At 43.6% G+C, this 25,823-nt stretch overlaps 1 protein-coding gene across 1 annotated transcript in view; it reads right to left on the bottom strand.

Annotated features, from left to right (window-relative positions):
* The window catches only part of TCERG1L (transcription elongation regulator 1-like), a 205,641-nt gene that overhangs the window by 174,746 nt on the left and 5,072 nt on the right, over positions 1–25,823 (bottom strand). Inside the window, exons 5-7 of the mRNA XM_010859562.1 lie at positions 25,708–25,816; positions 23,491–23,637; positions 22,594–22,774 (exon numbers count right to left, since the gene is read on the bottom strand). Of these exons, the coding sequence (XP_010857864.1) occupies positions 22,594–22,774; positions 23,491–23,637; positions 25,708–25,816 (437 nt within the window). The remainder of the gene's footprint in view (positions 1–22,593; positions 22,775–23,490; positions 23,638–25,707; positions 25,817–25,823) is intronic.

Below are 25,823 nucleotides of genomic sequence, written 5' to 3'. Positions count from 1 at the left end.
ACTGAAAGTGAAGTCGTTCAGTCGTGTCCAACCCTCAGTGACCCCATGGACTGCAACCCACCAGGCTCCTCCATCCATGGGATTTTCCAGGCAAGAGTACTGGAGTGGGGTGCCATTGCCTTCTCCAACACTGATTTTGGAGCCCCCCCAAAATAAAATCAATTACTGTTTCTACTTTTTTCCCATCTATTTGACATGAAGTGATAGGACAAAGTGCCATGACCTTAGTTTTTTAAATGTTGAGCTTTAAGCCAGCTTTTTCACTCTCCTCTTTCACCCTCATTGAGAGGCTCTTTAGTTCTTTTTTGCTTTCTGCAATTAGAGTGGTATCATCTGCATATTTTAGGTTGTGGATATTTTTCCCGGCAATCTTGATTCCAACTTGTGATTCATCCAGCCCAGCATTTCACATGATGTACTCTGCATATAAGTTAAACAAGCAGAATGACAACATACAGCCTCGACATACTCCTTTCCCAATTTTGAACTAGTCCGTCATTCCATGTCTGATTCCAACTGTTGCTTCTTGACCTGCATAGTGATTTCTCAGGAGACAAGTAAGGTCTAGCTCTTTAACTGGCTTTCAGACCACAATCGTATATAATCTGAGAAAACCATGTACAGTCTAATGGGCGTTTCTTATTATGCAGCTCAAGAGATAAGTGGTTCTGGGCCCTGGGCTGCCCAGTCTTCTCCGTGTCTCTACCACAAAACATCCTCACAGGCAAACGGGGAGTGGAATGTACTTTTCTAAGCTCTTTGATGGACAGTTAACAGAATCTACAATCCCTTTCAGTGCTAGAGGGGAAGGATTTAGGAGCATCCGCCGGGAACGAGAACCGAGAGTGCCTGCTGCCACTCCTCCATTACGAGCTGCACAGAAAGTTTGAGACAGTGAAGGTAAGAACAGAACTTTAAAAGTAAAATCAATGCACTCGAGGATGGAAAGGGAGAAACAGATCCTTTTCCCGATCAACACGTCTGTAGTTCTACAAGGCAGTCTTACATCCTTTAAAGCAAGTGAAAACCTTCGATGACTTAGATTAAGACATCTAAGAAGTCTCAGAAATTATTATGAAGAAATAATGCTCAATTGCCTACAGAGTATTCGTGGACAGTGAAAACTTGAAACTCTGACTCATCAGTCAGATTTTAAAAAAATTAAAGATGACAGTTGCTAGTTTATACTATGATGAAGAAAGCTGTATTAAAATATTGTCGCAGGAGAGCACAAAACTACGCTACAATAGTGTATCAAGTACGGCAAAGCAGCAACACATTAGCAATGTCTGCAAGCATACATGTACTGGAGCCGTGGGTGTCTTTTTTCTTCCATCTGTATTTTGGGAATTTCCAATTTTTCTACACCTAACAAATATGAAGTATTCTTAAGCTGGGGAAAATGAAATGTATTAAAATCGGCCACTTTTGCATATAAACACCATATGTTTACACCTTTTAAATATTTTAGTTATAGGAAAAATGGATGCTTTAACTATTTTTATAAGGTCACAAATTCATGAGCATTAATTAAATTTCTTTGAAATAATACCTTGACACCTTATTGAGTAGTCATGCTAAAATACACACACAAAGAGATCTTCAAGATTGTCACAAATAAATAATAAGTAAATAAACCTTCCCACGCTGCCCTGTCCCCCTCGGGGACTCCAGTCACGCAGCAACTGAGCACTTGAGATGGGCTGAGAGTGAAAAGACACACTGGATTTTAGACAATATGAAACAGATTAATGTGACTATCTCATTAATACTTTTATACTGATTATCGATTACATGTTGAAATGACAGTGTTCTAAATATACTGGGATAGATAAATTACTAAAAGTAATTTTATGTTAATTACTAAAATTAATTTTACATTTTACATATGCTACTGGAGATCAGTGGGGAAATAACTCCAGAAAGAAGGAAGAGATGGAGCCAAAGCAAAAACAACACCCAGTTGTGGATGTGACTGGTGATGGAAGTAAAGTCCGATGCAGCAAAGAGCAATATTGCATAGGAACCTGGAATCTTAGGTCCACGAATCGAGGCAAATTGGAACTGGTCAAACAGGAGATGGCAAGAGTGAACATCAACATTTTAGGAATCAGCAAACTAAAATGGACTGCAATGGGTGACTTTAACTCAGATGACCATTATATCTACTACTGTGGGCAGGAATCCCTTAGAAGAAATGGAGTAGCCATCATGATGAACAAAAAAGTCCAAAATGCAGTGCTTGGATGCAGTCTCACATTTCCAAGGCAAACCATTCAATATCACAGTAATCCAAATCTGTGCCCCAACCAGTAATGCTGAGGAAGCTGAAGTTGAACAGTTTTATGAAGACCTACAAGACCTTCTAGAACTAAGATGTCCTTTTCATTATAAGGGACTGGAATGCAAAAGTAGGAAGTCAAGAAACACCTGGAGTGACAGGCAAATTTGGCCTTGGAGTACAGAATGAAGCAGGGCAAAGGCTAACAGTGTTTTGCCAAGAGAACACACTGGTCATAGCAAACACCCTCTTCCAACAACACAAGAGAAGACTCTACACATGGACATCACCAGATGGCCAACATTGAAATCAAATTGATTATATTCTTTGCAGCCAAAGATGGATAAGATCTATACAGTCAGCAAAAACAAGACCAGGAGCTGACTGTGGCTCAGATCATGAACTCCTTATTGCCAAATTCAGACTTAAATTGAAGAAAGTAGGGGAGAACACTAGACCATTCAGGTATGACCTAATCAAATCCCTCACGATTATACAGTGGAAGTGAGCTGTAGATTCAAGGTATTAGATCTAATGGACAGAGTGCCTGATAAACTACGGAAGGACACTTGTGACATTGTGCAGAAGGCAGGGGTCAAGACCATCCCCAGAAAAAGAAAGGCAAATGGTTGTTTGAGGAGGCCTTACAAATAGCTGTGAAAAGAAGAGAAGTGAAAGTCAAAGGAGAAAAGGAAAGATATACCCATTTAAATGCAGAGTTTCAAAGAACAGCAAGAAGAGATAAGAAAGGCTTCCTCAGTGATCAATGCAAAGAAATAAAGGAAAACAATAGGATGGGAAAGACGAGAGATCTCTTCAAGAAAATTAGAGATACCAAGGGAACATTTCATGCAAAGATGGGCTCGATAAAGGACAGAAATGGTATGGACCTAACAGAAGCAGAAGATATTAAGAAGACGTGGCAAGAATACACAGAAAAACTGTACAAAAAAGATCTTCATGACCCAGATAATCACAATGGTGTAATCACTCACCTGGAGCCAGACATCCTGGAATGTGAAGTCAAGTGGGCCTTAGAAAGCATCACTACGAACAAAGCTAGTGGAGGTGATGGAATTCCAGTTGAGCTATTTCAAATCCTGAAAGATGATGCTGTGAAAGCGCTGCACTCAATATGCCTGCAAATTTGGAAAACTCAGCAGTGGCCACAGGACTGGAAAAGATCAGTTTTCACCCTAATCCCAAAGAAAGGCAATGCCAAAGAATGCTTAAATTAGCGCGCAATTGCACTCATCTCACACACTAGTAAAGCAATGCTTAAAATTCTCCAAGCAAGGCTTCAACAGTACATGAACCATGAACTTCCAAATGTTCAAGCTGGATTTAGAAAAAGCAAAGGAACCAGAGATCAAATTGCCAACATTCGTTGCGTGAGCAAAAAAGCAAGAGAGTTCTAGAAAAACATCTACTTCTGCTTTGTTGACTATACCAAAGCCTTTGACTGTGTGGATCACAACAAAGTGTGGAAAATTCTGAAAGAGATGGGAATACCAGACCACCTGACCTGCCTCTTGAGAAATCTGTATGCAGGTCAGGAAGCAACAGTTAGAACTGGACATGGAACAACAGACTTGTTCCAAATAGGAAAAGGAATACATCAAGGTTGCATATTGTCACCCTGCTTATTTAATTTAAATGCAGAGTATATCATGCGAAATGCAGGGCTTGTTGACCCACAAGCCAGAATCAAGATTGCTGGGAGAAGTATCAACAACCTCAGATATGCAGATAACACCACCTTTATGGCAGAAAGCAAAGAGGAACTAAAGAGCCTCTTGATAAAGGTTGAAGAAGAGAGTGAAAACGTTGGCTTAAAACTCAACATTCAAAAACTAAAGTCATGGCGTCTGGTCCCACCACTTCATGGCAAATACATGGGGAAAAAGTGAAAACAGGAACAGATTTCACCTTCTTGGGCTCCAAAATAACTGAGAGTGGTGACTGCACCCACAATATTAAAAGGCACTTGCTCCTTGGAAGAAAAGCTATGACAAACCTAGATAGCATGTTAAAAAGCAGAGACACTACTTTGCCAACAAAGGTCCATCTAGTCAAAGCTATGGTTTTCCAATAGTCATGTTTGGATGTGAGAGTTGTACTATAAAGAAAGCTGAATGTCAAAGAATTGATGCTTTTGAATTGCGGTGTTGGAGAAGACTCTTGAGAGTCACTTGGACTGCAAGGAGATCCAACCAGTCCATTCTAAAGGAAATCAGTCCTGAATATGCATTGGAAGGACTGATGCTGAAGCTGAAACTCCAACTCTTTGGTCACCTGATGTGAAGAACTGACTCATTTGAAAAGATCCTGATGCTGGGAAAGATTAAAGGCAGGAGGAGAAGGGGGCGACAGAAGATGAGATGGTTGGATGGCATCACTGACTCTATGGACATGAGTGTGAGCAAGCTGTGGGAGTTGGTGATAGACAGGGAGGCCTGGCATGCTGCAGTCTGTTGGGTCACAAAGAGTTGGATACGACTGAGCGATTGAACTGAACTGACTGAATTTTACATCTTGTTATACTTTTTAAAGAAAAATGAGCACTGAAGAATTGCTGCTCTTGAACTGTCATGTTGGAGAAGGCTCTTGAGAGTCCCTTGGACTGCAAGGAGATCCAACCAGTCAATCCTAAAGGGAATTAGTCCTGAATATTCTTTGGAAGGACTGATGCTGAAACTCCAATCCTTTGGCCACCTGATGCGAAGAACTGACTCATTGGAAATGACCCTGATGCTGGGAAAGATTGAAGGCAGGAGGAGAAAGGGACAACGGAGGATGAGGTGGCTGGAAGGCATCACTGACTCGATGGGCGTAAGTCTGAGTAAGCTCCAGGAGCTGGTGGTGGACAGAGAAGCCTGGCGTGCTGCAGTCCATGGAGTCTTACGAAGAGTCAGTGGACATGACTGAGTGACCGAACTGAACTGAACTGATACTTTTTAAAATGTGAGTACCAGAAATTTTTAGTTTCCATCTGTGGTTCTCACTGCATTTCCAATGGAGAAGACTGCTTTAGAATGGGTACTGGCATCTAGAAGCTTCCAATGACAGGAAGGTAAGGTAATAATCATGCTTCGTTTAGAAACACACGGGTAACCCACGACCTGGCGTTCCCTCCATCCTTTGTTTGCCGCGTTTCAGTGCTGACGCCACAATTCAGGATCACGTCTGTTACTTACACTCGCATGTTTCGACAAAGTCATTCATTACTTTGTGAAATGTCACCAGTGGATTCAGGGGAAAAAACGATCACCAGGACATAAATTCCTAGTTCTTTAAAACGATGTGCGTCACGTTGACAAGCACAAATCTCATTTAGTTTTTTCATTATCTTGGCCATCTCTCAATTTTAGTTGGTGTCTGAATACTTTACCACTTGATCTAGGGGCACAGCCAATTTTCATACCGATGGGGCCCTTGAAGTACAGTCTAGAAAAGATAAAGTGACCACGCTTGATTACTGCCAAGAAGGCACCTGCCTCCATCCCGTCTGGAGACGCATCATGTAGGGAACATCTCTGCAGAGCCGTGGGGATGGAGCTGGCATCAGAGATGCGCTGAGGATGTCAGCCATTTGTGTGGATCACTAACACTAATGCAGCGAACTCTTGAAATAACTGCACTTTACAGGTGAGAAAGCTGAGGCACAGAGAGGATAAATAACCTCCCAAAGTCACACAGCTGCAGAGTGATTCCAGGCAAGAAGTGTGGAGAAGGCAATGGCAGCCCACTCCAGCATTCTTGCCTGGAGAATCCCATGGACAGAGGAGCCTGGCGGGCTACAATCTAAGGGGTCGCAGAGAGTCAGACACGACTGAGTGACTAAACAGAAACAACAGAAGCACTTATTAGAAGACAGCTTTGGATTAATGTTTCTCGCATGCAAGTATTCTGATTTCTCCCAGATGGCATAATCCACGGTACTTCTTGTATTCTCTCCATCGATTTCTCAGCAGCCGGCGGAAGGTGTGAATACATTAGCTGGCTCGGGGACAGATCCCAAACTGGGCAGCACAGGCCTGAGGTGTCCATGAGGGCTTCCTGTTACCTCTAAGAGTCAAATGCCTTTTTGTCTTCTATTGAAATATCTGATTTCTGTGATAGGAAAGCAGTGTGTCTCCCCCAACTTTCTAAGTAAAACTGGGAACCGGAAAGATGATCTGTTTATCCCTTTTCCTCCAGAAATCGCTGGGCTCGGGGTGCCCCCCAGTTTGAGAGCTGAGGCCGCGGGACAGCAGTGACATCATAGTTTGACTTCCTAGTAAGTCGAGCTGAGTCCTGAGTAGGTGTGGCCAGTCTGCTTCTGTTTACTCCACCACGTCCACCCATCACTGGCATCCGGACGCACAGTCTTAGGTGAAGGCAGACCAGACGGTCCAGGACGGCTGCTCTGTGTGGACACAGTGGTCAGGGAAAGTCAGTGCTCACCTGCGCTGGACCCTGAGGCTCCCCAGGGCAGCTCCAAGGAGGAAACAAAAGACCTCTTCCTGAGGTTCTTCCAGACGTCTGACCCTGTGGCTACAAGATGGAGAAGCCCTCCTTCCCCAGACACGTTGTTGTTGCTGTTCATCGCTAAGTCATGTCCAACTCTTTGTGACCTCATGGACTGCAGGACACCAGGCTTCCCTGTCCTCCACCATCTCCCGGAGCTTGCTCAAACTCTTGTCCATCGAGTCGGTGATGCCATCCAACCACCTCATCCTCTGTCTCTCCCTTCTCCTTTTGCCTTCACGCTTTCCCAGCATCAGGGCCCCCAGATATAATGAGTGGTTAAAAACCAATCAAGCTTTGGGTTGATATCGGGCTATTTCTCTGTGGAACAGATGGCTGTGACTCCATTATGGTTCCATCAGAGTGATACAGCCAATGGGAGGCTCAAGCAGCATGTAATGTTCTCTTTTTTAACACCACAAAGAAGAAAGGAGTATTTTCATGCATTTTATGGCATTCTGTATTACATAAGTAATACATGCTCATTGCAAATGGGAAATGAAAGAAACTACATCATTGGAAATAAAAGTGGCCCCTCATCCCAACATCCAGTAATAACCCTTACATTTTCTGATGTTTCCTTCCGTCCTTTATCAGCACGTGTGTGAATGAGGACGTGTGTGCACTGCCTCTCAAAACTGGCATCATCTGGCTCACAGAGGTTGCAATCTGCTTCTAAAAATTAATAAAACAAAAACTTTTTCTTTTGTCTGATTCATCTTCCAAATCACTTCTACTAATGGTTGAAGAGTGCTCATTTTTATTGATACGTGGTAACTGACTTAACCAGTCATTTTAGTCATGGGCAGTTGTGTTTTTTTTTCCTTTTGTTGTTATAAATTGACTACATGTTTGTTCTTTATTTAGCTTGCCATACGAGAATCACTGAGTGAAATTATATTAATTAAAAAAAACCTTCCTTGGAGCACAGCTGATTTGCACTGTTGTGTTTCTGGTGCAGTCGGGAAGATTCCCTGGAGGAGGGCGTGGCAGCTCACTCCAGTGCTCTTGCCTGGAGAATCCCATGAACAGAGGAGCCTGGCGGGCTGCAGTCCCTAGGGTCACAGAGAGCTGGACATGACTGAAGTGACTCAGCATGCACATACAGTGAAGTGAGTCAGTACAGACACACAAGGGTCTATGCTGGGCTCCCCACGTTGCTTGGTGGTGAAGACTCTGCCTGCTACGCGGGGGACATGGGCTCAGTCCCTGGGCTGGGAAGATCCCGTGGAGAATGAAAATGCAACTCATTCCAGAGTTCTGGCCTGAAGAAGTCCACGGTCTCTATAGTCCACGGGGTCACAAAGAGTCAGACAGGATTGAGTTTCACATCCAGAATTCTTGCCTGGGAAATCCCACTGACAGAGAAGCCTGGAGAACTCCAGTCCTTGGGGTCTCCAAATAGTCGGACACAATTTAGCGACTAAACAGCAACAATACCCACTCTATCTTTTAGATTCTTCACCCAAATAGGTCGTTATAAAGTGCTGAATAGAGTGCCCTGTGCTACGCATACATGCATGTGTGTGTGTTAAGTTGCTTCAGTCGTGTCCGACTCTTTGTGACCCTGCGGACTATAGCCTACCAGGCTCCTCTGTCCATGGGATTGTCCAGGCAAGAATACTGGAGTGGGTCGCCATGCCCTCCTCCAGGGGATCTTCCGACCCAGGGATCAAACCCATGTCTCTTTTGTCTCCTACATTGGCAAGTGGGTTCTTTACCACTGCCGCCACCTGGGAAGCCCCCTGTGCTATACAATAGGTCCAAGGGTCCGTCCAGTCAAGGCTATGGTTTTTCCTGTGGTCATGTATGGATGCGAGAGTTGGACTGTGAAGAAGGCTGAACGCCGAAGAATTGATGCTTTTGAACTGTTGTGTTGGAGAAGACTCTTGAGAGTCCCTTGGACTGCAAGGAGATCCAACCAGTCCATTCTGAAGGAGATCAGCCCTGGGATTTCTTTGGAAGGAATGATGCTAAAGCTGAAACTCCAGTACTTTGGCCACCTCATGTGAAGAATTGACTCATTGGAAAAGACTGATGCTGGGAGGGATTGGGGGCAGGAGGAGAAGGGGACGACAGAGGATGAGATGGCTGGATGGCATCGCTGACTCGATGGACGTGAGTCTGAGTGAACTCCGGGAGTTGGTGATGGACAGGGAGGCCTGGCGTGCTGCGATTCATGGGGTCGCAAAGAGTCGGACACGACTGAGCGACTGAACTGAAGTGAACTGAATTATTTATTTTATATATAGTAATGGCACCCCACTCCAGTACTCTTGCCTGGAAAATCCCATGGATGGAGGAGCCTGGTGGGCTGCAGTCCATGGGGTCGCTAAGAGTTGAACACAACTGAACGACTTCACTTTCACTTTCATGTATTGGAGAAGGAAATGGCAACCCACTCCAGTGTTCTTGCCTGGAGAATCCCAGGGACGGGGAGCCTGGTGGGCTGCCGTCTGTGGGGTCGCACAGAGTCGGACACGACTGAAGCAACTTAGCAGCAGCAGCAGCAGCAGCGGTGTGTGTATGCCAATCCCGATCTCCCAATTTGTCTCTGCCTCCTTTATCCTGGTAACCGTGATTTTGCATTCTCTACTCTGACTCCACTTCTGTTTTGTAAAGAAGTTCGTTTGTACCCTTCCCTTAGAGTCCGCATGTAAGCGATGTCGTGTGGTATCTGTCTTTCTGTGTCTGGCTTACTTCTCTCAGTGTAACAGTCTCCGGGCCTACCCATGTTGCTGCACATGGTATTATTCTGTTCCTTTTTATGGCTGGGTAATAGTCCACTGTACTTATGCACCACATCCTTTTTTGCATTCCTCTGTTGATGGACATCTAGGTTTCTTCCATGTCCTGGCTATTGTAAATAACACTGCAATGAACATTGGGGTACATTGTTCTTTTTGAATTACGGTTTTCTCCGGATTTATGCCCAGGAGTGGGGCCGTTGAGTCATAGGTAGTTCTATTTTTAGTTTTTTAAGGACCCTCCATTCTGTTCTCCATCGTGGCTGGACCAGTTGACATTCCCACCACCAGTGTAGGAAGGTTCCCTCTTGTCCATATTCATTGCTTATAGATTTTGACCAGTGTCAGGTGCTACCTCATTGAAGTTTTGATTTGCATTTCTCTAATAATTAGTGATGTTGAGCATCTTTTCATGTGCTTTTTGGTAATCTGTAGGTCTTCTTTAGAAAAATGTTTATTTAGATCTTCTGCCGAGTTTTGATTGAGTAATTTTTTATACTGAAGTGCATGACCTATTTGTATATTTTAGAGACTAATTCCATGTCGGTTGTTTTGTTTGCAAATATTTGCTCCCGTTCTGAGAGCTATCTTTTTGCTTGATTTATGGTTTCTTTTGCTGTGCAAAAGTTCTTAAGTTTAATTAAATTCTATTTATTTAGACTTGTTTTTATTTTCATTACTCTAGGAAGTGTATCAGAAAAGATGTTGCTGTGATTTGTGTCCAAGAGTGTTCTGCCTATGTTTTAAACTAAGGCTTTTAGAGTGTCCAACCTTACATTTAAATATTTAATCAGAAAGAGAAATCAAGGGAACAATCCCACTTACCATCGCAACAAAAAGAATAAGATGCCTCGGAATAAACCTACCTGAGGAGGCTCTGTTCTTCTTTCTCAAGATTGTTTTGGGTATGTGGAGTCTTTTGCATTTCTGTACAAATTTTTAAATTTCTTCTTTGAGTTCTGTGACAAATGCCACTGGTGATTTGACATAGACTGCACTGACCCTGATTTCCATGGGTAGGATGGCCATCTGAACAATATTGATTCTTCCAGCCAAGAGCACAGCAGACCTTTCCACCTGCTTGTGTGTCTTCAGTTTCTTTCATCAGCATCTTACAGCTTTTGGAGTATGGTCTTTCCCTCTTCTTAATTCAGTTGCTCAGTCACGTCCGACTCTCTGTGACCCCATGGTCTGCAGCACATGAGGCCCCCCTGTATCACCAACTCCCGGAGCTTGCTCACACTCATGTCCATCGAGCTCGTGATGCCATCCAACCATCTCATCCTCTGTCGTCCCCTTCTCCTCCTGCCTTCAACCTTTCCTGGCATCAGGGTCATTTCCAATGAGTCAGCTCTTCACATCAGGTGGCCAAAGGACCAGAGCTTCACCTCCAGCATCAGTCCTTCAGTGAATAGATCATGGTGTATGATCCTTCTACTGTATTGTTGGAGCTGGTTTGCTAGTATTTTGTTGAGGATTTTTACTCTATGTTCATCAGTGATGCTGGCCTGTAATTTGTGTGTGATATCTTTGTTTGCTTTCAGCATCAGGGTAATAATGGCCCCACAGATGAGTTTGGAAATGCTCCTTCCTGTGCAAATTTTTTGGGATAGTTTCAGAAAGACAGGTGTTAGCTCTTCTCTAAGTGTTTGGTAGAATTCACTTGTGAAACCAGGTCCTAGAATTCTGTTGTTGTTCAGTCCTAAGTCATGTCCGAATATCTGCAAACCCGTGAACCGCATCACGCCGGGCTTCCCTGTGCTTCACTGTTTCCTGCAGGTTCCTCACATTCATGTCCATCGAGTCGGTGATGCCATCCAACCATCTCTTCCTCTGTCGTCCTCTTCTCCTCTTGCCTTCAATCTTTCCCAGCATCAGGGTCTTTCCGATGAATCAATTCTTCACATCAAGTGGCCAAAGTATTGGGCTTTCAATTTCAGCATCTGTCCTTCCAATGAACATCCAGGACTGATTTCTTTTCGGATTGACTGGTTTGATCTCCTTCTTGTCAAAGAGACTCTCGAGAGTCTTCTCCAGCACCACACTTCAAAAATATCAATTTCTTGGCCCTCAACCTTCTTTACGGTCCAACTCTCACATCCATACTCGACTACTGGAAAAACCATAGCTTTGACTAGATGGACCTCTGTTGGCAAAGTAATACCTCTGCTTTTTAATATACTGTCTAGGTTTGTCTTAGCTTTTTGTCCAAGGAGCAAGTGCCTTTAATATCGTGGCTGCAGTCACCAACCTCTGTGATTTTGCAGCCCAAGAAAATGATCTGTCACTGTTTCCACGTTTCCCCCATGTATTTGCCATGAAGTGGTGGGACCAGACACCATGACTTTAGTTTTTTGGATGTTGACTTTTAAGCCAATGTTTCACTCTCTTCTTTTACCTTCATCAAGAGGCTCTTTAGTGAAGAGCCTCTTCACTAATCCTTTTAGGATTTGAAATAGCTGAGCTAGAATTGTAGTAATGATTCCTCTTCACTTTCTGCCATAAGGGTGGTGTCATCTGCATATCTAAGGGTGTTGATATTTCTCCCAGTAATCTTGATTCCAGCTTGTGAGTTATCCAGCCCAGCGTTTCTCATGATGTACTCTGCATTTAAGTTAAATAAGCAGGGTGACAATATGCAACCTTGACATACTCCTTTCCCAATTTTGAACCAGTCCATTGTTCCATGTCCAGTTCTGACTGTTGCTTCTTGACCTGCATACAGGATTCTCAGGAGGCAGATAATGTAGTCTGGTATTCCTGTCACTTTAAGAATTTTCCATTGTTTGCTGTGATCTATACAGTCAAAGGCTATAGCATAGTCAATTGAGCAGAAGTAGATTTTTTTTTCTGAAATTCCTTTGCTTTTTCTATGATCCAATGGATGTTGGCAATTTGATCTCTGGTTTCTCTGCCTCTCCTAAATCCAACTTGAACATCTGGAAGTTCTTGATTCACATACTGTTAATGTCTAGCTTGTAGGATTGTGAGCATAATTTTGCTAGCATGTGAAATGAGTGCAATTGTATGGTAATTTGAACATTCTTTGGCATTGCCTTTCTTTGGGATTGGAATGAAAACTGACCTTTTCCAGGCCTGGGGCCACTGATGAGTTTTCCAAGTTTGTTGGCATGTTGAGTGCAGCACTTTGACAGCATCAACTTTTAGGATTTGAAATAGCTGAGCTAGAATTGTAGTAATGCTTCCTAAGGCCCACTTGACTTCACACTTAAGGATGTCTGTCTCTAGGTGAGTGACCATCACTGACAGTTGAGGGGGCACAAATATTAAGACACAGAATGGGCACAAAGTTTACCCAGGTCATTAAGACTTTCTGTACAGTTCTTCTGTGTATTTTTGCCTGCTCTTCTTAATCTCTTCAGCTTCTGTTAGGTCCATACCATTTCTGTCCTTTATTGTGCCCATCTTTGCATGAAATGTTCCCTTGCTGCTGCTGCTAAGTCACTTCAGTTGTGTCTGACCCTGTGCGACCCCATAGACAGCAGCCCAGCAGGCTCCCCCGTCCCTGGGATTCTCCAGGCAAGAACACTGGAGTGGGTTGCCATTTCCTTCTCCAATGCATGAAAGTGAAAAGTGAAAGTGAAGTTGCTCAGTCATGTCCGACTCTTAGTGACCCCATGGACTGAAGCCCACCAGGCTCCTCCATCCATGGGATTTTCCAGGCAAGAGTACTGGAGTGGGGTGCCATTGCCTTCTCCGGAAATGTTCCCTTAGTACCTCCAATGTTCTTGAAGAGATCTCTAGTGTTTCCCATTCTATTGTTCTTTTTTCTATTTCCTTGCATTGTCTACTTAAGAAGCCTCCTCATCTCTCCTTGCTATTCTCTGCTCATGAGTCACCACAATAATTCTGCATTTATGATACCATGTTTTATTTTTGTCCAGTATTTTCCTTTTGCTTTTTCATATTTTCCATTACTGTGATGAAATTCTCTATTTTTCATCCATGTTGCCATCCTTTTCCATTAGACTCATAAATATATGAATCATAGTTATTTCAAAGTCCCTGACTGACAGTTTCAAAATATATCATCTTAGGATCTGATTCTATTGTTTATCTTGTCTGTTGACCATGGCTTTCATTTCCTGCTTTGTGTGTCTTGTAGGCTTTTTGTTCAAAGCCAGACGTCACGTATTTTCACAGGTGGCGCTAGTGGTAAAGAACCTGCCAGCAATGCAGCAGAGACGCGGGTTTGATCCCTGGATTGGAAAGGTCCCCGGAGGAGGGCGTGGGAACCCACTCCAGTATTCTTGCCTGGAGAATCCCATGGACAGAGGAGCCTGGCAGGCCATGGTCCATGGGGTCATGAAGAACTGGACACGACTGAGTGAATCAGCACGCAGATGTCATGAGCAGAACAGCAGAGAATGAAGTAAATAGGATCCCCCTGGAAATGGGCACTCCTGTCCTCTGCCAGGGCGTTAGTGAACAAGTGTGTCGCTGGGAGTTGACCTGCTTGAGTGTTTCTGCCACAATCGCCTGCCACGCCCACAGGCCCCTTAACAATGTCTTTTTCTTAGAGTGAGTTCTGGGGTGTCTACATCTTAATATTTGTGCCTCCTCCACTTTCAGTGATCCCCATATTCCTGCGCGACACAAAAGCCACTCTCCGTGCCCGCCCTGCTCCAGGGGCAGATGGCTGCTGCATTCACTTATATGTGAAAGGTTGGCTAAAGGGCAGGAGTCCTTGGCCGGGGTCAGTCTTGGATAACCTTGTTATCTGGCTTCCAATGCAGAGAGTTTCCTAGTGTTTCAGCTTCTTTTATTCTATTTGAGGGATTTTTAAATACTTTGTATCCTCACATTTCTCACTTCTCCTCTTCCCAATTTTACCAACATAATTTGAGGTTATGTATTGAGATTATAGTTATTTTTCTCAGCTTTAGTTTGGGGAGAAAAAACTTGTCAGAATTTTTCACTCACTTCTTAACCAAATTAACAAATATTTACATATATTCTAAATGATTGAAAAAAATTGTTGACAATTACAGATATTTTGGAACCTGTCACCACCCCATTTTTAGCTGTTGCTTTAGGTTAATTTGTCAGTTAGAGGAAACTTAAGAGAAAAAAATAAATTTTTATGATATGAAGTTTTCCAAAATTTTCATACTCTATAAAAAATTCTAAAGGGATAGCATTGTCATGATTTGAAAATTAGAGGAAACAGAGAGTTAACCTGTTTTTTCCCTAAATCTTACTGTTAATTGCTTGACAAAATAGAATGAGTAGGAACAGATTCCAAATCACCATGTAAAACTCGAATAAACAAAACCAGACAGAACATACAAGGCAGAGCAGAAGAACGAAGACAGACTAGAATGAAGCGATAACAAAAGACCACGAGAAACAGAACATACAAGGCAGAGCAGAAGAACGAAGACAGGCTAGAATGAAGCGATAACAAAAGACCACAAGAAACAGGAACATGCAAGGCAGAGCAGAAGAACGAAGACAGGCTAGAATGAAGCGATAACAAAAGACCGTGAGAAACAGAACATACAAGGCAGAGCAGAAGAACGAAGACAGGCTAGAATGAAGCGATAACAAAAGACCACGAGAAACAGGAACATACAAGGCAGAGCAGAAGAACGAAGACAGGCTAGAATGAAGCGATAACAAAAGACCGTGAGAAACAGAACATACAAGGCAGAGCAGAAGAACGAAGACAGGCTAGAATGAAGCGATAACAAAAGACCACGAGAAACAGGAACATACAAGGCAGAGCAGAAGAACGAAGACAGGCTAGAATGAAGCGATAACAAAAGACCGTGAGAAACAGAACATACAAGGCAGAGCAGAAGAACGAAGACAGGCTAGAATGAAGCGATAACAAAAGACCACGAGAAACAGGAACATACAAGGCAGAGCAGAAGAACGAAGACAGGCTAGAATGAAGCGATAACAAAAGACCGCAAGAAACAGGAACAATAACGTGACAGAGAGAATACAAAATCAGGAAGTCAAATATAAGTATGCTGACGTATAATATCGGAGAAGGCAATGGCACCCCACTCCAGTACTCTTGCCTGGAAAATCCCATGGACAGAGGAGCCTGGTGGGCTGCAGTCCATGGGGTCGCACAGAGTCGGACACGACCGAAGCAACTTAGCAGCAGCAGAAGTATAATATAAGTATCCACCTTTAAAAAGCAAAAGCAGAAACTGTGCCTTTAAACAACAGACCTAAACTTAAAACAATTGCAACCTATTCGAATTGCTGTAACGGCAGAAAACAGCACGATAGTTTAAAGCAACTTTCCTCCAACTAAAAAATAAATTAGAAAGGTAAGGAAAACACTGATGAGCAAAATAACCTAGAAATGTGGAATGGCAGCAACATTAATGTGAGACGAAGTAGAGCTTGAGGCGAGAACATTAGAAGAGAAGAAGGCGACCCATCAGTGGCTCGAGGATGTCTCTTCCTTGCTGACACGTACGGATGACTTCTTGTTGGGCATTTATTTCTTTGATCACAAACTTTTCCCCCTCCTAACTCCCTAAGGCTTTCCCCACCAGGGGGTCACATCTCACGCTGCACCCTGATCTGAAGCTGTGTCCTGCAGGCAGCACTCTCCACTCATATGCTTCAGCGAGACACAGGGAGCCAGGCCCCCAGTTTGGCCACACTAACACATCTGCCGCGTTAGATTCGTGTTTAAAGGAGTTCAAATCAATATTGATGTGCCATTTGCCTTCTACCTCACACATCACCTTGTCATGACCCCACCTCTGTTTGCTGTCGTAGCTAAGCGTGAAGAAGCCTTTCATGCCATCTTCTGCCACCTGATCCAGACCCCCTTTCCGTGCGACTTCATGCCTCTGCCAGCTCCCTGTTGATTTTTCTTTTATTGCTTTGCTACACCATTCTTTTCTTCTTATTAAGCTAAACCAAGCACTGATTTATACAAAATGTTTACAAGTTCCTGTGCAGAAGCCTTTTCCCAGATCTGCCTTCCTTCTGTATGTTTTGAGTAAATGCATCTTTCATGAAGCAGAGTAGTTTCCGGGGCTCCACCACATCTCCCATTTTCTCTCCCTGTCTCTAGTCTTCTTTGAAAGTCACAGTCAGTATTTTTTCCCCAGCAAGATATTGGTAGAATCAGGCTCTTTGATCTCAAGCCGAAGGGCAATGCGATACAGACAACTTTTAGGCAAATCTCCAGTTTCCAGCAGAGTGTCATGTCTTGTGTCTTTACTGCACAGAAGCTGAGTTTATCATTCTCCAGCTTGATATGCTGAGTCTGAGTTGGTATATTTCTGAATGGCTCGAAAGACTCTGAAGTCCTATTTTTAGATGTGAAGAGCAGAAACTCTTCGGAAAGGACCATTTCCATGCTGGTCCTGCTCCCATCTCCAGCTGTGATAAACCTCACATCCTCAGAAGCGATGCAAGTCCATTCCTCCCTGGGATGAAGAGGGCCCCGGTGCTGCATGGGAGAAGGGAGATGCTGGCAGCAGAGACACAGGATGAGGCCACCCCCCAAGCGCAGAGACCTTCAGAAAGAAGGGCGTGCCTGTGCCGGCCCCGGGCAACCTCACCCTCCTGCATCAACCTCTGAGGCCTAGAGTGCTTCCCAGTGCAGTCCATTCACACCGTGATGAGGGATTATCCCTTAAAAAGCCACTAACCCATTCACTGGAGACTTTGGTTTCTAATACAGTTGGAGCATTGCATACGTTGGTACGCTGGCACACTGGCATTTATTTTTCAGTAAGGACGTGCTGCCTTCTCTTTGTCTGCTCTGCTTCCTGAGGATGGATTCACACTTGCCTGGAGAAACCACGGCTCCAGAGCTGAGGAAGGGTGGAAAACCCCGACACCCTGGAGAGGGCCCAGGACTCAGCAAGTCCTGCCCAATACTAGGATTCCTCTTGCAAGGAGAGGCCCCGCGCTGGGCCACCGCTGCCCCCACGCCACTGCTCCCCTCCCAAGGCTTCTCACCCGATGAAACGTTTGCTAGGGGTTTATGTGACGCTGCCTGCTCCACTCCTGTGCTGGCTCTCCCGCCTCTGGAGATCAGGTTCTCTGATCTCCGTGTGTTTCGGCACATCGTCACCCCGCCCCTCCTGCAGAGACCTTCCCTGATCACCTCCTGAGACTCTCTGCACATGTCTGCAGAGAGCCCCCAGGACCGCAGCACTGGGTGGTCATGTACCGACTGCACGTGCCCTGGGAGAGCGTGCGCCGTGAGGGCATCTTGCAGCGTCCATGCCTACGTCGCCGGCAGGAGAGGAGGCGCCTCCGATGAGTGCAGACGGGAACACGACTGACCTCCACTCTACGCTTCTCAGGGGCCAACGGGCTCTCTTCAGGTCTGCGTCTAACAGCAAATCACCATCTTTATTCTCAATACATCAGTTTAGTATTTACATAAAAATGAACTCCTTCAAAATACGCATTCAATTTTAGAGGATTTACCCCAATTCGATCAAGTTGTGCCGATATTATATAAGACCCTGTTGTGGTACAGTTACTGCTTAACCAACCACAGACCAGAAGGTGATATCAATGGGATTCTCAGAGGTCACAACATCCCTACCCACCCCAACCTCTAACTCACTTCAACAAACCACATGCTCATTCAGAAAAAGCCACTTCTGAATGTCACAGCATTTGAGCTCATGGTACATTCTGCCATTGTCAAGACTGATCATTACACAAAGGCACTATCTTTCCAAGAAAGGAAAATGCGCTGGGCCTGCTAGCCCCGTTTAAAACAAGGCAGGTCTGACTCTCTCCTGGTTCTCCTGGAGTTCTAATAGCACTTCTTTGATGAATTTAAAGTGCATTAATAAAATATATCTATGATCCTAAGGCCATTTACTCTGAACATAATTTATAAGCAGATCAACTTAAGATATCACTTATATAATATATTCATATGTAATTAACATATGAATATACTATACATTATATGATATACCTGCCTCCTGAGAAATCTGTATGCAGGTCAAGAAGCAACAGTTAGAACCAGACATGGAACAACAGACTGGTTCCAAATTGGGAAAGGAGCATGTCAAGGCTGTATATTGTCCCCCTGCTTATCTGCAGAGCACATCATGCGAAATACTGTGATGGATGAAGCACAAGCTGAAATCAAGATTGCCTTGAGAAATGTCAATAACCTCAGATATGCAGATAACACCACCCTTATGGCAGAAAGTGAAGAAGAACTAAAGAGCCTCTTGATGAAAGTGAAAGAGGAGAGTGAAAAAGTTGGGTTAAAACCCAACATTCAGAAAACTAAGATCATGGCATCCGGTCCCATCACTTCAGGGCAAATAGATGGTAAACAGTGTAAACAGTGAGAGACTTTCTTGGCTCCAAAATCACTGCAGATGGTGACTGCAGCCATGAAATTAAAAGACGCTTGCTCCTTAGAAGAAAAGCTATGACCAACCTACACAGCATATTAAAAAGCAGAGACATTACTTTGCCAACAAAGGTCCATCTAGTCAAGGCTATGGTTTTTCCAGTGGTCATGTATGATGTGAATTGGACCATAAAGAAAGCTGAGCACTGAAGAATTGAGGCTTTTGAACTGTGGTGTTGGAGAAGACTCTTGAGAGTCCCTTGGGCTGCAAGGAGATCCAACCAATCGTCAGTCCTGAATATTCACTGGAAGGACTGATGCTGAAGCTGAAACTCCAATACTTTGGCCACCTGATGTGAAGAACTGACTCATTGGAAAAGACTCTGATGCTGGGAAAGATTGAAGGCGGGAGGAGAAGGGGATGACAGAAGATGAGATGGTTGGATGTCATCACCTACACAATGGACATGAGTTTGAACAAACTCTGGGAGTTGGTGATAGACAGGGAAGCCTGGCATGCTGCAGTCCTTGGGGTCATAAAGAGTTGGACATGACTGACTGACTGAACTGAACTGATATTTATAAATGTATAAATTTATCTAATATAAAACAAAATAATAAATTTATCAATTTATATCAAGTATAAAATTTAAAACAGTAACTTTCCATAACATACCTGAAAATTTACATGTAAAATGTTTTAATGAGGCTATCTGATATTTTCTCACAAATTATAATAACATTGAAACAATAAATCTTTTAACTACCTTCCCACTTTACTTGTTCCCCTTTCTAAGTTCTCAGTCAAGCAGTCAGTAACATATAAACAATCCCCTAAATGTACTCTTTGGGGCTTCCTGGGTAGCTCAAATGGTAAAGAATCTGCCCGCAGTACAGGGGACCTAAGTCTGATCCCTGGGTCAGGAAGACCCCCTGGAGAAGGGCATGGCAACCCACGCTAGTATTCTTGCCTGGAGAATCCCATGGACAGAAATGCATTATTTGGGCTAAGGGTCATTTAACTCATGTTTTCCAGATTACTAATTTCTAAGAATTCTGAAATGTATCAAGAAATCAAAACTTCCATATATCAGTTCAGAAACTTCCATCTCAAAACAAAAGCGTTTGACTTAGTAAAATAGCTCTGATGACAGATATATTATTCCCCAAAAGATATGTAAGCCATATTACATTCTTATTGTTCATAATTCCAAAAAACAGCCCAAGAATCAAAGGAAGAGACCTGAGAAATGGAAGATGAGGTGGAGTTACTCTACAATCGACCATGTTAGTAAGAAGTGATTATTTTGTTTCATCGTTTAATATAGCTTAGCCAAAAAAGTCAGGGGCTCCCAGGCAGCGCCAGTGGTAAAGAATCTGCCCGCCCACGCAGGAGACGCGGGTGTGATCCCTGCGTCAGGAAAAGCCCCTGGAGGAGGAAATGGCAACTCGCTCCGGTATTATTGCCTGGGAAATTCCATGGACAGAGGAGCCTGCTGAGCTACATGGGGTGACCGGAGTCCATGTCACCAGAAGTCCATGGGGTGACAAAGAATCAGACATGACTGTATGACTGAGCACACATTACAAAACGTCAGGAGGTAAAATTTACACGGATATGCTTCAAGTATGAAATATGTGCCACAAAAAGTAAGTAAAAACACCCTGTGATAGAAAAGCTATGATAATTTGCCAGAAGCTCCTTCAACTAAGTAGATATTTAGCATTCCCACAGTATGGGTTTTCTAAGAAAATTCAGGTATAATGCAAATGTCAGTATGATATTCAAGAGTGAGCCGACAGGAGGAAAGGTCACTCAAAGGTTTTGTTCGAACAATGAACTAATTTCACTATTTTTTAAACTGTATGTGCTGATTACTTTGGTGACAGCGTTGATAATGCACTGCTGCTGCTGCTGCTAAGTCACATCAATCATGTCTGACTCTGTGTGACCCCATAGACGGCAGCCCAACAGGATGCCCCGTCCCCGGGATTCTCCAGGCAAGAACACTGGAGTGGGTTGCCATTGCCTTCTCTGATAATGCACTAGGAAAGTAAAAGATCCTACTTTCAAGTCCCAAAGAGACGTCTGAAGCCCTGGATACCTGTATATTACATGCTCTCGGACCCTCTCTTGTCACCATCCAATTAGAAAGGAAACGTGACCACCTTAGTGTCAACTAAATGTATGCTCATACGACGCTTGCTCAGACCCTAGTAACTCAGTGATAGATGACGACAGGGACAGAGGCACGTTGCAGTCAAGAATCACAGCTTCAGCCTGTGAGAACACACAAATGCAGTAAGGCCCCTCCACAGGCCCCTTCAGCTGCGAACTTCCAAAGACGTGGACGTGGGTGTTCACACGTCCAGTCAGGTAAGTCAGCCTGTGTCGGCGTGTGCTGTCACACGCCCGCGTCCTCTGCGAGTGGCCGCGCTTTTGTGGACTTTGCGGCACTGTGCTGGGTAGAGGACAGGAGCACAGTGTCTTTCTTTCAAGCCCAAGATGTCCAGAAGCAACGATAAAAGCAGTGGTGAGGCAACCGGAACGACCGTACTTTTCACGGTACTGTACTGCAAGATTAAAGATGTTTTCTTTACTTTTTCTGTTTGTTTTTTTTTTTTTTAATGTATGATTTGTGTGAAAATATTACAAACCTATTACAGCACAGGGCTATATAGCCCATGGTATTGGCTGGGTACCTAGGCTAAATTTGTTGGATTTACGAATAAATCAGCCTTATGAATGCACTCTTAGAACTGAACTTGCTCATCTGTAGGGGACTTGCTGGCATTGAGTGTTCTTTCTGACTTATTGATAAGTAGTGCCCAGAGCAAATTAGACTCATGAGGCAGAAGAAGAGGGAGGAAAACAAATACGTCTCCCAAACCAGCAATGAACTTCCCACAGGTACATGTCCTTATTGCTAAATTTTAGAGCCACACACTGAGACAATCTTGGTAGGTAGGAAATTACAAGGAAGATAATGAAATTCTGAAGTCATAAAGTATCCTGTAATGGAAGGTGTTGCAAGATAATTGTGGCATGGGTAACATTTGCTTTTGTAATATGATCATATGTTAAGGTGATTTTTAAAATCAACTTAAAAATTCATAAGATGATTTTATTCTCTTGTTACTATATAGGTTTATTATATCATCTTTCAACCGGAGATTATTTCATGGGAGTCTGTTCCAGGACAAATGTTCTCTCAGGTCACTAGACTCCAAAGATAGAACCGAATCCGTCTCCCAAGCAGCACACTTTTATAGACCATAGCCAGTATCACCCACACCCCTCCAAATCTTATGTGTGTCTGTGTCCTGTGGACCACAGAGCTGTGAACCTTTTCCTACATAAGAAACACTTTTAAAAAGAGTTGCCTGATCAATTAGGGCCCCTCTTAAGAGCTATCCACAGAGGATTTGGTCCCATTCTAAAAACAGAGCACCAAAAACGTGATTCTGTGCAAATTGTTTCAGCCATCTCTTCACCTTAAAACAGATTCCATTCTCCAAAAATACAGTGAATAATCAAACCCAAACTCAATTTCTTTATGAAAAGGAATCCTGACCACAGAAAAGGGATTATATTTTCCTGGAAGAATTATGTCATTAAATGACAGAGATAGTTTTCATACCTAGAACTAGTCTGTAGCTAAAGCTAGCAAACAAACGCAAAACCAACCGCACGCTGTCACTGCCGTTTGGGCACCAACCTGGCAGGGGCTGAGGAGCTATCAGCACTGTGGGCAGAGGCCTGGAGGCGGGAGCTGGTCTGGACAGAGACACGGCTACTTGGTTTGTCAACAGCTGAGGCTTTTGGGGCCCATGAAACAATCTTGATTCCTCAGGATATATCCACGTTGAGTCCAGAGCCAAGGAATTATTTAAAAAGATCTGTCCAAAGAGAAAGCAAGCATAACATGGAAGACCATGAAGGCTGTAAAATGCTTATCCTGTCTAACACTGAATCCTGAAGATTCTATGGGTGGGACTCTTCAGAAGCACTCTTGATGCTTGGGGTTTTGGTATCAGTCACTTTCTGGGCCTGGTCTTTGGCTATTCACTTGGTCAGTTCATTCCAGCAGCCAGTTAACAGATGAGCGAGTCGCCTCAGGGAGGCGAGCAGCATGTGGGGGAACAAGCCACATACTGCTTTCCCTTGGTTTTCAAGTAAACAAAGTGTGGCCAGTATATGTGAATTCAAAAGTCAGGATAAACCATGAGAAAGATGAGCACTCAAAGCGGTAGTGGCAAGGAAAATGCTTTTCAAATGTATTTTCGAGTTATACAATGTTTAAGGCTAGATTCTGATCAATGGGTACAAATTTAAAAACCGAAAAATTCAAAAGGTAGATTCTGATTCAGAAGTAGAACTTTTCTGTTTTTCCGTGGAATCCAAATATTTTAAGCTAAAACAAAATCCCCCACCATCACCATCTACTGGTGCTTTTGAACAGGCCAGTCTTATTCTGAAAAGGTTTCTGTCTAGAGCTAATGGTGGATCTACTGCAATAAGAAACTAGAAATATACCATAGTTTTTGTCGTAGGAATACCCAACAACTTAGTAACAAGTAGCCCATCTGTCCAATCAAACCAACTGAATTTTTACCTTACAGTTAGGGATCCTTTTGTCTATCCAGCTTTTCCCAACAGGAAGTGGAAGAGCAGATGTGCAGACATGTGGGAAAATGGGCACCAGTTCCACAGAGGAAGAGGGGGAAAGTCCAATCGATGGGGAATGACCACCAAACAGCCACTGGAACCCAAGGAAAGAGAAGGGCATGCTCATTAGCCTGTATCAGTCGACTCTACTTTGTACCAAAAGATGCTGGGGTAGCTGCTTTAAAAGGGAATTTTAAAATGCATGTATTTGGTTATGAGAAAAATTTCCTCTTTCCAGTCCCCAAACCCCACAAATATTCAAAAATTCTAAAAATTTATAAAAGTTTCTGTATCTGAATCATCACAATGCATTGACAACACCGCATCCTTTAACATTAGGAAAGAACTTCTAAAGCACAAAACCACAAGAGCATGGTAAGAAATGAATTTCTGCCCTGAGAACAAGACAAACCATAGTGGAAAGGGGACATGCTGGGTATTCCTTTTATAATTCTTGAATTTTCTTCATAAGCAAGCAGAGAGCTATATTTTATTATATTCTTTTCCATACAACATCTCATATTAGTTATACCCATCACCTTAAAAGCAGGGACTGGCAATATTTTCAAAATAAGAGGTTAAGATTCAAAGTTTTCCAAGGTCCACAAATGCAAATAGATTCCAAGGCAAAGAAAATGTGAGTGAGATCATCACGTAACTCAAAGTCCCGAGGCACAGAATAAGGCAGCAAACGTCGAAAGGGGACAGACGGTTTAGGAGAAAGTCTCTCTAATTTACTTAACTGAATCGTTATCAGTGGAGAATAGGTTCATTGTTCAATGATATGGAATGCTTCAATATGCATTTGTTTTAAAATCATAAAACCATTTTTGAATTTCCTGTTATGTGAAAATGTTCTTCTAAGATAAATACTGTTTTTAACAGAAAATATGCAGCACACAATATTTTAAAGATTAATATTGTTTGGGAGAGGTTTTGTGTTTTAAATTTACACAAGAAAAAAAATGCAGTTTTCTATACAGGAAAAAAAAAATTGTAGTTCCTTGACATTATATACCTCTAGTGGTAGTACTGGGATATCACAACCCCTTCAAAATAGCAAAAAAAAAAAAAAGAAAAAAAAGAAAAAAAGAAAGAAAGAAAAGGAAAAACTACCAATACTTATTAAAAAATATATATATACAACATGAACATGACTGCATCACACGTGAAAACACCATATCCATTACCACATATGTGATGTATCATTATATCCAAAGACCAATTTAGGAAGAGTTAACCACATCTTTTAGAAAAGCTTACAATAGAATGTTGGAATTAAATTAATGATGTTGTGTATTCTGTCATCCACTCATTTGAATATGCTATGGATGATAATCAATGGAATAAAATACACATTATTCCCTGATTTAAATCCATCTGCATAGTTAGATAGCACACAATGGATCTTGCCAAAACCAGCTTGTCCTAGTCCGTTGCACCATTAATCAAAGGTACAGTCACTTTCTCTTTTTAATTCCAGGTTTGCAACGCCAAACTCCTCTAAAGTGCAATATGACAATAGCTAATCTAGTGGACTCGCGCAGGGTAGGGTGGGAGTGGAAATCACCCAGTAGCATTTCTCAGTATTAAAGCCAGGGTTTTCCTGCAGGCTTCCACTGGTTTGAATTTTCTTAAGCATTGTCCTGAGTCTATTTTCAAATGGAAAAAAAAAAAAAAAAACCACTAGATCAGAATCAGAAATAGCTATTGATTCCCAGCTTGGTTTTCAAGCCTGGCAGAGGCTGTAAAAGTATTAACTTCTATCCGCTAAGTCGGCCACAGTCCGCAGAGGCAGCGCTGGGCTTTCGAGGCGCCGACTTCAGCACCGCGCTTTGGACAGCGACCCCGGCGGGGGCCAAAGTTGGGGCGGGCAGTCCCGACTCTGGTTTTGAGGCGCGGGTCTCCAAACTGCCCAGCGAGAGACCGGGGAGAAAGACTTGCAAAAGCTGCCAGAGGCGGAACGGGACGTCGGAGCGTGAACTTTGTTGTCCATGCATGGCTGCCAGGCTGCGCCCTGATGGGCTGGGGGCCCGAGGACCACTGCGGGAGGAGGGAGTGCGCGCCAAGGGGCCGGGGCCGCCGGAGTGGGGGCAAGGGCGGCGCCCAGGGGCAGGGGGACGCCGGCCACCCCGAGCCCGGGTAGGGGCCGGGGACGCGTTACCTGCCCGTTGAGCACGGGGTAGCGGTGCGCGGCGGCGGCGGCGGCGGCGTGGTCTGGCGCAGAGGGCAGCGGCAGGAGCGGCAACAGGGGCTCGCCAGGAGCTTGCCAGGCGGGCA

Source organism: Bison bison, unplaced genomic scaffold (genome assembly GCF_000754665.1).
Source record: "Bison bison bison isolate TAMUID 2011002044 unplaced genomic scaffold, Bison_UMD1.0 scf7180017864456, whole genome shotgun sequence".
NCBI classification, from domain to species: Eukaryota; Metazoa; Chordata; class Mammalia; order Artiodactyla; family Bovidae; genus Bison; species Bison bison.
Note: the sequence above shows the minus strand (reverse complement) of the source record. Positions and strands in the feature narration are given on the sequence as shown.